The sequence below is a fragment of the Lepidochelys kempii genome, chromosome 6 (assembly GCF_965140265.1).
Source record: "Lepidochelys kempii isolate rLepKem1 chromosome 6, rLepKem1.hap2, whole genome shotgun sequence".
NCBI classification, from domain to species: domain Eukaryota; kingdom Metazoa; phylum Chordata; order Testudines; family Cheloniidae; genus Lepidochelys; species Lepidochelys kempii.
The window spans coordinates 130,576,479-130,592,189 of NC_133261.1; the positions used below are offsets into that span (position 1 = coordinate 130,576,479).

Below are 15,711 nucleotides of genomic sequence, written 5' to 3' on the forward strand. Positions count from 1 at the left end.
TTCTCTTTCTTCCCTTTTTAAAATATGGGCACTATATTTTCCTTTTTCCAATTGTCTGGGACCTCTCACAAAAGTGTTTACAGAATTCATACTACACGGTACCAACATATTTACAAAAATCTTCTCTCTGATGCTCCACAGCCACACACAGCACAATCTCACATGATATTTCATCCCCGCTCTCGAATCATAGAGTATCAGGGTGGGAAGGGACCTCAGGAGGTGTCTAGTCCAACCCCCTGCTCAAAGCAGGACCGATCCCAGAACAAATGGGTATAAACTGGCCATCAACAAGTTTAGACTTGAAATTAGGCAATGGTTTCTAACCACCAGAGGACTGAAGTTCTGGAGCCACCTTCCACAGGGAGCAGTGGGGGTAAAAAAACTAACTGGCTTCAAGACTGAGCTTGATAAATTTATGGAGGGGATGGTATGACAGGACTGCCTAAAATGCCATGTGGCCCATCGGCGATTGACTGTAGCAAAAATCCCCAGTGCTAGATGGGGACACTAGACGTGGAGGACTCTGAGTTACTACAGAGAATTCTTTCCCAGGTATCTGCCTGGTGTGTCTTACCCACATGCCCAGGGAAGAGTATAAAAATATTGCTCGGGCATGTAGGAATGATATCAGGAGGGCCAAATCGCACCTGGAGCTGCAGCTAGCGAGAGATGTCAAGAGTAACAAGAAGGGTTTCTTCAGGTATGTTGGCAACAAGAAGAAAGCCAAGGAAAGTGTGGGCCCCTTACTGAATGAGGGAGGCAACCTAGTGACAGAGGATGTGGAAAAAGCTAATGTACTCAATGCTTTTTTTGCCTCTGTCTTCACGAACAAGGTCAGCTCCCAGACTGCTGCGCTGAGCATCACAAAATGGGGAAGAGATGGCCAGCCCTCTGTGGAGATAGAGGTGGTTAGGGACTATTTAGAAAAGCTGGACGTGCACAAGTCCATGGGGCCAGACGAGTTGCATCCGAGAGTGCTGAAGGAATTGGCGGCTGTGATTGCAGAGCCATTGGCCATTATCTTTGAAAACTCGTGACGAACCGGGGAAGTCCCGGATGACTGGAAAAAGGCTAATGTAGTGCCAATTTTTAAAAAAGGGAAGAAGGAGGATCCTGGGAACTACAGGCCAGTCAGCCTCACCTCAGTCCCTGGAAAAATCATGGAGCAGGTCCTCAAAGAATCAATCCTGAAGCACTTGCATGAGAGGAAAGTGATCAGGAACAGCCAGCATGGATTCATGCCTGACTAATCTAATCGCCTTTTATGATGAGATTACTGGTTCTGTGGATGAAGGGAAAGCAGTGGATGTATTGTTTCTTGACTTTAGCAAAGCTTTTGACACGGTCTCCCACAGTATTCTTGTCAGTAAGTTAAGGAAGTATGGGCTGGATGAATGCACTATAAGGTGGGTAGAAAGCTGGCTAGATTGTCGGGCTCAACGGGTAGTGATCAATGGCTCCATGTCTAGTTGACAGCCGGTATCAAGTGGAGTGCCCCAAGGGTCGGTCCTGGGGCCGGTTTTGTTCAATATCTTCATAAATGATCTGGAGGATGGTGTGGATTGCACTCTCAGCAAATTTGCGGATGATACTAAACTGGGAGGAGTGGTAGATACGCTGGACGGGAGGGATAGGATACAGAAGGACCTAGACAAATTGGAGGATTGGGCCAAAAGAAATCTGAGGAGGTTCAATAAGGATAAGTGCAGGGTCCTGCACTTAAGATGGAAGAATCCAATGCACCGCTACAGACTAGGGACCGAATGGCTAGGCAGCAGTTCTGCGGAAAAGGACCTAGGGGTGACAGTGGACGAGAAGCTGGATATGAGTCAGCAGTGTGCCCTTGTTGCCAAGAAGGCCAATGGCATTTTGGGATGTATAAGTAGGGGCATAGTGAGCAGATCGAGGGACGTGATCGTTCCTCTCTATTCGACACTGGTGAGGCCTCATCTGGAGTACTGTGTCCAGTTTTGGGCCCCACACTACAAGAAGGATGTGGATTAATTGGAGAGAGTCCAGCGAAGGGCAACAAAAATGATTAGGGGTCTAGAACACATGACTTATGAGGAGAGGCTGAGGGAGCTGGGCTTGTTTAGCCTGCAGAAGAGAAGAATGAGGGGGGATTTGATAGCTGCTTTCAACTACCTGAAAGGGGGTTCCAAAGAGGATGGCTCTAGACTGTTCTCAATGGTAGCAGATGACAGAGTGAGGAGTAATGGTCTCAAGTTGCAGTGGGGGAGGTTTAGATTGGATATTAGGAAAAACTTTTTCACTAAGAGGGTGGTGAAACACTGGAATGCGTTACCTAGGGAGGTGGTAGAATCTCCTTCCTCAGAGGTTTTTAAGGTCAGGCTTGACAAAGCCCTGGCTGGGATGATTTAACTGGGAATTAGTCCTGCTTCGAGCAGGGGGTTGGACTAGATGACCTTCTGGGGTCCCTTCCAACCCTGATATTCTATGATTCTATGATCTAACTGATCACCATATTTGGGGTTGGGAAGGAATTTTCCCCTGGGTCAGGTTGGCAGAGACCTGGAATTTTTTTGCCTTCCTCTGCAGCATGGGGCATGGGTCACTTGCAGGTTTAAACTAGTGTAAATAGTGAATTCTCTGTAATTTGAAGTCCTAACACCATGATTTGAGGACTTCAGTAACTCAGCTAGAGGTTAGGGGTCTATTACAGAAGTGAGTGGGTGAATTTCTGTGGCCTGCGATGTGCAGGAGGTCAGATCCATGATCATGATGTTCCATTTTGACATTAGTAAGAGTATCTGAGTAAGAATATACATTACAATTTTAAACCTAACTAGTGTCCCTTAAGTGACTTGCTACAAGGTGTCAGAACATGTTAGTATTAAGAGTTGAGTGGGTCTAATATTTATTTAATTTTCTTTCTTGATATAGGAATTAGATACAGTGTTCCTGTCAGATAATTTCTAAGTTATTATCTGGAAAAAAACACCAACCAACCAACCAACCAACTTAGCGATTCCCCTGGAATCACAAATAAAGCCCCCCCCCCCCCGAAATGGCACCTCTTTGATAGGCATGGAATTTTGCCCCCCACATGCGTCCCCACTGGCTTGACTGGAACTGCTCCGCCTCCCCAAACAGAAGTCAAACTATGCCTATAACAGTCATAACACAAGAACTAGGGGCCACCCAATGAAATTAATAGGCAGTGCATTTAAAACAAACAAAAGGAAGTACTTCTTCACCCAACACACAGTCAACCTGTGGAACTCCTTGCCTGAGAATGTTATGAAGGCCAAGACTATAACACGGTTCAAAAAAGAACTAGATAAATTCATGAAGGATAGGTCCATCAATGACTACTAGCCAGGTTGGGCAGGGTTCATGCCCCAGACTCTGTTTGCCAGAAGCTGGGAATGGGCGACAGGGGATGGATCTCTTGATGATTCCCTGTTCTGTTCATTCGCTCTGGGGCACCTGGAATTGGCCACTGTCGGAAGACAGGATATCGGGCTAGATGGACCTTTCGTCTGACCCAGTATGGCCATTCTTATGGATTGGCACTATACTTGCCCTTTTCCAGTCCTCTGGAATCTCTCCCATCTTCCATGACTTTTCAAAGATAACCACTAATCGTTCAGATATCTCCTCGGTCAGCTCCTTGAGTATTCTAGGATTTATTTCATCACGTCCTGGTGACTTGAACACAACAAATTTGTCTTGTTCTTTCCTTATTTTAGCCTCTGATCTTACCTCATTTTCACTGGCACTCGCTATGTTAGACATCCAATCACTACTAACCTTTTTTGGGGAAAAATCAAAACCAAACCAAAACATCTGTGACCTGTGGTTTGTTCTCTCTCATCCTCTTAGGAGGAGAATTGTTCATGCAACATAGTGTATTGCTTTGGCAGGGTTTTGCTTTTAAATGCCCGTGATGCTGTGTGTTTCCATTAGAGAAGGCAGGAGAAATGCACTTTGTACTTGGAGCAGAATTTAGTGAGGTTTCTGGTAGTCCCTAGTTCCTGGGGGAGTTGGTTCCACAGCCTTGATGAATCCGCTGGTGAGAAAGCACTCTCTCCTATACAGGTGAGCTTTGCTCGTTTGGGACAAAGTCCCATTTTGCCAGAGGAGTGAAGTTGTTCATTCCAGAATTTTAGGCGAACTTTTTGAATATGCTCAACCTGGGCCATTGGACATCTTGAAGATAAGGGCCCATCTTGCAATGGTCAAAAAGAGGGTGCACAGACTCAAGTCCCTGGCTGTGAAAACAGCAGGCTTGGTCAGCTGGTGTGCAGCTGGGCATGGCTTTGCCTCACCGCTGCTGTAGAAGCTGAAGCAGAAATATCCTCTTAGGAAACATCCTAGTTCTGCAGCCGTGAAGCCCAGGAATAGAGCACAATGTGGATGGGACTACGGGTCCAGTGTTGGCCTGGTCAGAATCCATTGGTGTCACTCCTTTTGATGGGACTCTAGAATGAGTCATATTTTCCATACCAACACATTACTGTGAACTGGCAGAGTAACTCAAAAATTACAAGAATGTATTCGTAAAACGTCAAGCCACAAATCTTCCTTGTGATGATCTGATCTTTAAGCTGATCAATTATCTACTAAAGAATTTGCTAATTAAACCTCATTTGCTTATTAGAACTTGGGGCCCTGATCTATTGATGAAGCATTCTGTTTGCTGGTCGTCTCATTCTGCCTTTGACAACACATGAAAGAATTATCTTCATTTTAGTTCAAATTGTTTATTAAAATCACAGTAGTGTCTATTTCCATGATGACAAAGAGCATTCTTTGGTATAATTAGTTGTATAATTAAGACATTTGTAAGCCACAAGCATTGTCCAACAGTGATCATTTATAAGCAGTCTACCAATGTCAAATGGGTTCTGGTGGAAACAAATGACTTATTTATTACTGGAGTAAATTGATTTTTGGAGACATCATCCTTTGAACGGTTTATCATTGCAAGCAATAGGTTCATGAAGCGAAAAAGAAATTGTGGGTTGCTTTAAAATGTTTTTCTTTTATAATTACTTGATATCGAATGTACACAGGAGTTTTATTCTTTATTTGTGGACTCATCTGCCCCTTATACGACACATTACAACACGGTTTGTGTGGTGAGGTGTCTCCCTGCCTTTGTGTTACTGCACAAGGTGTGATGATGAGCTGCTATCACAGCAGATCTCACTGATCCACATCTTCTCTGAATCTGATGTCCTCCTTGGTCTTATAGCTCTTCCCAACTGTGTTTGCACACCACAGCCTGACTGCAACACAACTTGATGGGAGCAGAGAACTCCATCCCTGACCTTGAATGAAACTGGCATGGGTGTGTAGGTTCTACAATCTCTTTATCTGTGTACACCTTTGCTTTGAGGATAAGGGGCTCTCTTCTCCATGGAGTGGCTGCATGAAATTACCCAGGCAGCAGCCATTCTAATTTTTAAAAACTAGTAAAAATAGAGATAATGGAATTAAAAGAAAATAAATAGCTTGACACCTCTAGATTTACACTTTTCTTAAGCTAAACTACATAAGACCTTCTCAGCTTACTTCCCGAGAAGAAGAAAGGAAAAGTGAATGAAAGGTTCAAAAGTTTACATCTTTTGAAAGCAATCCCTTTCGGCAGGACTGGCAGTCTCACTAGCTGTCCAGATACCAACTCTTCTTCTGCCCATTCTCAAGATGCCAGCTAAATCCCCTTCCTAGTTTCCCCAAACAGTTGTTTGAAGACAAACACACAGTATGGGTTGGTAAACAATTTCACTCTCCTTCCAGGAAATGGTCCATTAAGAAAGAGAAGGTCCCTAATGATGATTAATGGCTGCCTTACTAAAGCTTAATGAGGTAGCTCTGAGGCTGCCTTTCACAGACCATCTTGGATAGCTGTTGCCAGTTTCAGCCAGGCCTCTTGTTAACCCTCTTCCCAAAGCAGCTTTTTCGTCTTTGCCATGAACTATGCATCTGTCGCAAAGCTGCCTGTGGCAGGAGATGCACTTTAAGGGTCCAGAACATCACCTTTGACCTTTGTAGAAATTGGAGAAAGCAAAGCCCTAAATAAGGGGGCTTCTTATTTCCCTGACACAGCAATGTAGTTCCCTTCAATGTCCTTTAGTGCCTTGAGCACTATAGTTTTAAATGACGCAAGTGAAGGGCTTCCGTCCATTATCTTGGCTGATTAACTCAGTCTAATCTCAGTGTGAGATTATTTCTTGATGCACAGACATTCCTTTGCCTGACTTGGTCCATCCTTACTGGTTCAATTGCCATTGGCCCACTCTACACAGCCCGGTCCCTTCTTGGTGTTTCTATGCGCCAAATACTTGTGAACTTTATCCCTCTCTCCCAGAGCCACAACCTCTCTCTCTCCTAATTAGGTTATCCACTCGTTGCAAATGGTCTTCCTATATGTCTGCAGAGCATCGTGCACACCTGTGGAGATGTGTAAGTAATAACCCTCTCCCACCTCCATATCTGGGCTGTCACTAATTCCTGAGCATTTATTCGGCAACATCTCAGAATGCCATCTTTTATTATCCCTCCAAACCGCTAAAACCCACATCCTGGACCGGTAATATTTTACCTTGAGCGCAACAGCCTTGTTCTCTGAAGTCTCCTTGTCTCTCGCCTTCTCTGTCCTCCAACTGTCCATTCAAAATGCTGCTGTAAATCAAGTAGTGGCTTGAAACTCATGTCCCTGGATGCTATCGGTGAAGTGTGCATACTAACAGGTTTCAGAGTAGCAGCCGTGTTAGTCTGTATCTGCAAAATGAAAAGGAGGACTTGTGGCACCTTAGAGACTAACCAATTTATTTGAGCACAAGCTTATGCGCAAATAAATTTGTTAGTGTCTAAAGTGCCACAAGTACTCCTTTTCTTGTGTGTGCATACTAGATACTTAAGACTGAGGTCAAGTAATTTGCACACTGTTTTGATTCCATTCATGCCCTCTCCAAATCTTTCCATTGGCATCCTCTTGATAGCTGCATCGAACACTAGCTTCTTGTCCTTGCCATCAGCACCCTGTGTAACTTGCCTCCTGTATCCATATTTGCTCCCATTAATGACAATTGTGGTATCATCTAGAGACCCTAATCAGGGATCAGCATGTCGTTATGCTGGGTGCTGTACAAAACCATCACGAAAAATGGTCCCAGCCCTATTGATCTTAAAATCTAAGATCTCTTGGCTAAATTTCTGTATGCTTTTGCATATCCTTCTTGGCTATCATCGCCCAGCTAAATGTTCATGTATTTTGTTTTCTTCCACTTTGTTCTGGCCTTCTTAAATTAAATACTTCAGCCACCTTTCGAATACTCACTAAACAGACCACAAACGAAGAAGGGTAAGACTAGTTATCAACGGTTCAGTGTCATACTGGGGGATCGTACCTACTGTGGTTCCACGCGAGTCTTGTCTTGGATCCAGTACTATATATTATTTTCACTAATGAATTAGATAATAGAGTTGAGATGATGCTTATCAGATTTTCAGACAACACCAAGCTGGGAGGGTTCTCTAAAATATGAAGGACAGGATTAGTATTAAAATGACCTTGACACACTGGAGAATTGGTCTGTAACCAACAAGGTGAAATTTGATAAAGACAATAGCAAAGTACTACACTTAGGAAGGAAAAATCACATGCAAAATGAGGTGTAATTGGCTAGGCAGTAGTTCTACAGAAAAGGTTCACATATTATATCTATATACACGCACACAGAATACTGTCATCAGTTGTTCTCCATATCTACTGACGGTAGGACAAAAATAATTGGCTTAATCTGCAGCAAGGGAGATTTAGGTTAGATATTAGGGGGTTGTGGAATCCCCCTCATTGGAGGTTTGTAAGAACAGGCTGGACAAACACCTGTCAGGGATCATCTAGTTACTTGGTCCTGCTTCAGTGTCTGGCTAGACAACCTGACCTCTCTTGAGTTCCCTTCCAGCCCTGCATTTCAGTGAGTCTATGAGATTCCGGGCAGAGATGATTTTGTTGGTGCTGGGCTGCTTTTGTTAACTTGCCTGACTTCTGCCGACAAATAGTTTATTATTGTTGCTGTTACTGCAGTAGTGTCTGTGGGGAGGGGGAGAGTGAGATGTGGTCTGAGTGTACTGATAAATATTGTATCCGAGAAAGATTTATTCTTTGAGTGCTATCTTGTTTCTGCTGAGTCAGAAACTCCATCAGAATTTTCTTCCTCCTCTTTTGGGGGGAAGCAGCTTGGCCATGGTGATTCCCTGGGGGAACGACATTTTGGCCTCCCTTCCCCCCTCCCCCGACCCTATTGCTATAACGGGTATCGGGACTGAGAACAGCTGTGTAATGAGTTGCATGCTATTATTCTCTCTTTCTCCCATGTCAGTATGTGGCATTTGGTATAAAGGGAAAGGTGTCAGATGTATTTTTTCTCAAGCCATTGTATTCCCATGTCTGTTCTTTTTGAGTGAGAAACCTTCATTTCACGTCAGCTTCTTCAGCCTGCTCCTGATAGTTTGTTGTTCAGTCTGTTTGCTATATAAGCATGTATTCGCATACACACGCTTTCCCTGTGTGCCTGTGAGTGAAAGAACACAACGTGGGTGGGGGGTGTAGTGATTTTATCACCATGTGCTTGGGATGACTGCAATACTCATGGCTGGGGAGGCTCTGACTGAGGTATTTAGGATTTGCCAGATGATGCCCCATCAAGCCATTGTGCCCAATACCATCACCTGTTTTGTAGGTCTGTGCCTCACATGTTTCACAAGAATATATTCTAGCAATGTTTTAGAAAGATCTGCATTTTAAGTACAGGTTCATTTTTTTATATCCTTCTGTAAAACCAGTTTGCCTCCGTTATGGCAGAGTTAGGAGGGAGCTACTAAAGCCTGTGAAATAGTCTAAAAGAGCATTGCTGTGCCTGAAAATGTCCCCGTTTTAAAGTCTGATACTGAAGGATCTTGCAGGCCTAGAAATGAGCGCTGGTCCCAGGGGGATGATGGGGCTCTGTCTCCCCTTCTCACCAGTACAAAGGTCCCACTTCTGGCCCTGCAGGGCTGTGAGGTAGAATCAACGAATCATAGAAATGTAGGACTGGAAGGAACCTCGATAGGCTCCCTAGTCCAGCCCCCTGCACTAAGGCAGGTTTGAATGTTTCAATTTTTTATGGACAGAAGGTTTGGTTTGGTGCAAACTGAATCTTGCCCATCCTGGCTGGGGGTAGGGTATTTTTTTTTTTAAAAAAGTCCATGTTTTAGGGGGAAAGAAGCAACTTTTCTCTGGCAGGCTGATTAAAAGGAAACTGTGGTATTCGAAGGTGCTGAGAGATTTGAAGCCTTAGAACAAGTCCTAGGGGGTGGATAGTCTCCTGAGGGTGGGCAAGCAAATGATACATGATAAATGTACTTATTGCATGGCTCTGCACCCAGTCACATGGTTTTCCCTCCACACACTGCACGTATCTGTATTTAAATGGACCTACTTCAAAGCTAGCTATCACTTGTAGGTGTTATCCATGCAAGTAAACGCATCCGATGAAGTGAGCTGTAGCTCACAAAAGCTTATGCTCAAATAAATTGGTTAGTCTCTAAGGTGCCACAAGTCCTCCTTTTCTTTTTTTGTGAATACAGACTAACACGGCTGTTACTCTGAAACAAGTCTGTGTGGCGCCCAATGTGGCTGTTCACATCTAGAAATCATGCACAACTCCAGGAAATGTATTTTGATCTGCATTAAGCCCACGGCTAAGAGAGAAGAAAAAGCTGGGTTACAAAACGAATATAGCGTGATGAGATTGCGACGATAATTGAACATGGCAAAAATGTTCTCTTCAAGCCTTTGACGCTCTTAGTGCTCTGTACTTATCAAAAGTAGCTACGTAAAGTACAGAGGCAGAAGTGCCATCTCTAATGGGGCTAACTGCGGAAAGCTCAGCTGAATGCTAATAGGCTCCTAGCACAAACACTAGTCTGGTGACACGAGTATATAGTTACAAGCTGCACTTACTTCTGATCTCGCACCTTCCCTGGTAGACTCTTTCAAACGGGGGAACAAGCTGTCTAGGAAAAAGTGGAAATGTTATCGTGTATTTTGTACACGAGCACTGATTGCATTGACCACCTCTTCTTATCATCGTTATGCCACGGTCCTAGTCAAGGGATTACGTGACACTTGTTGGAAAGAACTGTTCAAATGTTCCTTCCCAGAGTTGTTTGTTCGTAGGTTTAAAATGTGCATTAAGAAAAGCCTTTGCGGGTAATGTTGTGACAGATTTCTGAATTTTGTATTTAGTTCTTGACTGTTCTATACGAGGTCTGCAGTCAGTTCTATGATAAAAAAAAGTTTGCAAGGTCAAACATACTTCAACGGAAAGCCATGCAACCAAAAGGTTCATCTCATAAAAATACTAGTAGCAACAATGTATCTTTTCTTCATTTTTGCAACTACTTTCCCTGTAAATACTAACTAGGGAACCTTCTCTTCTTTCCCCCCGCTTTCCCTTTCAAGTTCCGCCCAATCTGACTGTTCCACAAGAAAAATCACCTTTAGTCACCCGGGAAGGAGACATTATAGAACTACAATGCCAGGTGACCGGAAAGCCCAAACCTATCATTCTTTGGTCCAGAGCTGATAAGGAGATTGCAATGCCAGATGGATCCATGCAGATGGAGAGCTATGATGGAATACTGAGGATAGTGAATGTGTCGAGGGAGATGACAGGAACATACAGATGTCAGACCAGTCAGTACAATGGATTTAATGTGAAACCCAGAGAAGCATTGGTGCAGCTCATTGTGCAGTGTAAGTAAATTCTTATTTTCTTCTTATGCGTTTTGGGGGGAAATGACTTGATTGTTTCCTGGTAAACTCATAGCAATAGGAGTCTGCTGGTTATTCCATGCATCGGTGTCCTGCTGTTTTGGTTCTGTGGTTCCCAGAATTCATGATTAGAATATGCAGATACCATATAAGTAAAAATGCCACAAGCTACTCATTGATTTAAAAAGTATCTGATAATGCTGTTGTCAATTTTTAATGAACCTGTGTTATTCTGTGGATGTCTAACATTACTCTTCTTTAAGTGCCAGAACAAATAACTCATGTAGAAGAGTGTGTTTCTGTAAATTGTGGCCCCCATACTGATTTCACTTATGGACATTATGTGAGATAAGAAAAAAGTTCATGGGGCTTGGTGTATGCGGAACTGTTAACACACTTTGCATGGGGAACTTTTTAGAGTCTCAATCTGTGAATTATAAACAGTGTTGCCATAAAATTCAGTCACATTTAGGAGAGAATGTGGGGAAATAAATTACTTTGCAAACACTATGCTTTTATGATCAGAGAATGAGGTGGGGACACTAATTCATTGTCATGTCTGTGTAAGTGACAGATAAGATGGTCTCTAGGAGACTTTCAAGTCTGAAAATCAAATCAAGTTAAAAATGCTGGTTCTTATTTTCGCTGTTAAATAAAGTGACTTATGCGCCACTCAGTTATTCCTGATTTAGATGAACCAAGCAGCTCTTTAGGTCAGGGACTCTCTCTAGCCATGAGTATGTTTACTGCTTGGCCAATGAGTCGCTGATCTCAGTTGGGGCCTCTAAGTAATACTGCTATTCTCCTCCCAATTAATAATATAGTCAGTTATTTTAATATGGTATTTTTTATTTTTGGTGGTCTCTTGCTGAAGAAACCATTTGTGATTAACAGAGCTGCTCACCTGTTTTTTACACTTCAGTCAGATATGCAGAGGTACACTGGCACATCCCTTATACATGTAAGCTCACAAACATATGTAAGTGGCCTCATCTCAAAAAAGATATACTGGCATTAGAAAACGTTCAGAAAAGGGTAACTAAACTGATTTGGGGTTTGGAACGGGTCCCATAGGAGGAGAGATTAAAGAGGCTCGGACTTTTCAGCTTGGAAAAGAGGAGACTAAGGGGGGAGATGATAGAGGTCTATAAAATCATGAGTGGTGTGGAGAAAGTGAATAAGGAAAATTTATTTGCTTGTTCCCATAATATAAGAACTAGGGGCCACCAGATGAAATTAATGGGCAGTAGGTTTAAAACAAATAAAAGGAAGTTCTTCATTCAGTGCACAGTCAATCTGTGGAACTCCTTGCCTGAGGAGGTTATGAAGGCTAGGACTATAACAGGGTTTAAAAGACAACTGGATAAATTCATGGAGGTTAAATCCATAAATGGCTATTAGCCAGGATGGGTAAGGAATGGTGTCCCTAGCCTCTGTTTGTCAGAGGGTGGAGATGGATGGCAGGAGAGAGATCACTTGATCATTACCTGTTAGATGCCCCAGAGGGAGTGAACCTGGCATTGGCCACTGTCAGCAGACAGGATACTGGGCTGGATGGACCTTTGGTCTTACCCAGTATGGTCATTCTTATGTTCTTATGACAAATAGCCACATGGATTTTTGTTGCTAAAGATTCTGCCCCAAGGCTCTGTAACTGAATGTATTATCTGCTCCTTCCACTTTCTCCTCTTCTCTCTTCCAATGGAATAGTGGCCTCCCATGGGCTAGATGCTTATGCAAGCCACAATGGGTTTAGATCACCCCCACAGGAGACTAGCTAGTCCCTCGTTAATAAAGACACCAACTGGCTAATTCTTCCTCATACGTTAACACTTCAGTGCCATGGAAGAGGTTAGCTTTTAGAGGAAGAAAAGCTACATTAGCTTCCTCTGTACTTTTTGCTGAGCACAAGAGGAGTCGTGTCCAGCTGCAGATGCACTGAGGAAAACTCTTGGGAGCGTGAAATTGAATGTCACGTGGCGGGGACCTTGGGGGAAAGCGGTCTCCAGAGCCCCGCATGGGGACGTGAACGCAAAGTAAATGTGACGATAGTGTTCTGGTGCGCGAGGCACTGGCTGAGGAGCATGGAGTCGAGGGGTCTGTTCCTGACTCTGCCGCTGAGCTGTGTGGCCTGGGACAAATCACTGCCTCTGTTCTCGCTCGCACCCTCTCTCTGTCTTGTCTGTTTAAACAGGAAACTCCTCAGGGCAGGGACTGTCTTTTATGCTGTGTTTGTGCAGCACCTTGGACAGTGGGTCTGAGTCTAGGCTGGGCCTCTCTAGATGCTAATGCCATACAAACAGTAAGGATAGTAGCAGAGGTGGGCTATTAGAGGGATCCCTCCAGCAGCTGGGATAGGGTGCAGTTTTACCTGAGTGAGGTGTTGCAGATAACAGGAGAGCTTAAATAGAAATATTCCTAATGAAAATCTGGTTTTAGGCTTTTTGAAGCTGCTAAGATGTCCATATGTCTGCCTTCTCCAGTCTATTCCCCTTGGTAATGGTATATCTGGGATTTGTGTGCCTTGTCCTCCACCCTGGAATTCCCCGTGATGACACAACCTTGGAGAGCCTTGTTTAATCCATTTAGAAACCAGAAACATGAGTTTCAGCCTCATTTGGGCACTGAATTGTTTGTGGGGTCCTTGGAGGAGAGTAGGTTTTTTGGGGAATGTTGGAAGAGCACTCTGGACAGTCTGTGCCTGTCAGCATGCTGCCAAGGACAGAGAGGAGCAAAGTCAAACCTAAAGTTGCAAGTAATGGAGGAGTTCATAGACAGCTTCTAGCCTGAGGTACATACCCAGCGTTTCAGGGTCCAGGCCAGGAGGAGAGGTCAAAATCAAGCTGAGGTCTTTCAAGAGCCTGTATTGTCGTGGCAGCTACAGGAGATCTATGCTGTTGCCTGGACACTTCCTGGAACGCCCCTGGGGTTTATATAGGGTGGGAGCCACTCAGGAGCCATGAGGCTGCTGCCTGTCGGACTCCTTGAAGCGGGACTTCCTGCAATTTCTGTCCACAGCAGGTCATAGATAAGGGAATACAAGCAGGGTATAGCTGCTGATGCTTAGCAGCCTGGAGGTGTTTGCTGCCTGCCAACTCTTCAGGCCCGGCTTTGAGACCCACTGGCCTTACAGTGCCTCACTAACCCTGCTGAGTCTGCTCACTTGTTTTACCCCTGTTTTGTGTCCCATCTTGCATATGTAAGGGCCTGATCCAAAGCCCACTGAAGTCACTGTAAAGGTTCTCATTGATTCCGGTGGGCTTTGGCTCACCCACTTGGGCTGCATTTAAGCACGTGATCAACATTAACATCAATAGGAGCTAAGCATGTGTTTTGCTGAATGGGGATGGACTGCGAAAGCTGGGCCTTGCTTCCCACAATTCTATAGACTTCTCAGAAACTACCCGTCTCAGGCCCCAATCAGTTCCCTATTAAACTCAGTGGAATTTCTCCACTTGACTTCCATGGAAGTTGTCGGAGCAAGCTCTCAGATAGCTGAGAGATAAGTAACAAAGTCTCTCTCCCATGCCTCTCAACCTAGAACATTACGAATACTTTTGTTATAATGTTAGAGGAAAAAGCTCTGGTTTATATTATAGATTTAAAAACAAAAAAACACCACACTATTTGCACCAGCTGATGTGTTTTGAAAGTGCTGGGAGAAACAAGAAGAACATGGTTATGAGAGGCCAGCAGTATATCAAAGGTCTTTGGGTGAGTTTTTTTTTTTTTTAAATGTGTCTTTGTTTAGATTCCTACTCGTTTTGTGCTGATATTAGCAAGTGAGAATTTGAATAGAAATGTGGAAAGCATGGATTTCATGATGATCTTTGAGGTATTGGAGAAGACGTGTGTGTGTGTGTGTGTGTGTATGTATGTTAACATTAACTTCAGTGTTCTTTTTATAATGGTAATACTATTAATTTTATCTGAGATAAAGAAACGTCAGTGATTTTAAATCAGTAATGGCTGTATGATTTATTCTTGGATGATTCTGTGTTCTAAATAGAAAGTGATATTTTGGTGAAACTCTGTGAATTATGTAATGACTCATTAATTTTGCATTTTCTGCAGTGTGTGGGGGTGTGAGGAGAGAGGTATGAAGAAGTGTAATGTATCTAGTTGCACACAATCCAGTTCTTTATGGCATAAAAACAAGCTCTATGTGTGAAACCAAATCACCTCTGTGGCCAAGCAGAATGAAACTTAGTTAGGTCCCATCCTGGGATGCAACCGCTTCCATAAAACTGAACATTTGAGTCCAATTCCCTCAGTTCATACCCAGGCAAAATTCCCCTTGACAGTGGTTTTTAAGTCAGCTGCATCACATGTGTAAAGGAATAGGCGTTTTTCATGCGGCCACTGTGAACAATGAACCCCGCCATGACTACTACTGTGTGCAAATACACCCATCATTAATGTTCCCTTGCCACCTACCCACCTCATGTATGTGTGTTTATTCCCATATTGTGTATTGTCAAACTCCTAGATTGTGAGTTTCCTAGGACAAGGACTCTCTTTGTGATACAGGTTTATACTGTGAGCACTAAGTCATCATTCGGGCCTTGTAAGCCTCTTCAGCATCATGACATTCTGGTAGGAGATGTGCCATGTAGTGCAAAGGAATCATGGCAGTCAGAGATGGAAAAGACCAGTTAGATTATCTAGTCCACCTTCCTGCTAGTGCAGAATTGGTCAGCATACTTTCTAGTGCAATTTCAAAAGCCCCCAGTTGATGATATCCCAACCACCTTCTCGGGAGACCACTCTATACTCAAATACAGCAAAATCTACGCTCCTTCCATACTCATGACCTGGGAGGAGGATCCAGTGGTTAGGTCATTAGCCGGAGTCCAGGGTTCACTTCCCTGCTCCGCCAAAAATTCCCGAGTGACCTTGGGCACATGAATTAGTGTGTC

General features: G+C 43.7%; 1 protein-coding gene across 6 annotated transcripts in view; it reads left to right on the forward strand.

Annotated features, from left to right (window-relative positions):
* Nucleotides 1-15,711, forward strand: part of MDGA2 (MAM domain containing glycosylphosphatidylinositol anchor 2) — a 664,067-nt gene that overhangs the window by 437,736 nt on the left and 210,620 nt on the right. For all 6 annotated transcript variants that reach the window (XM_073350233.1, XM_073350236.1, XM_073350237.1 and 3 more), the window contains one exon: nt 10,481-10,774. In XM_073350233.1, coding sequence (XP_073206334.1) covers nt 10,481-10,774 — 294 coding nt within the window. The remainder of the gene's footprint in view (nt 1-10,480; nt 10,775-15,711) is intronic.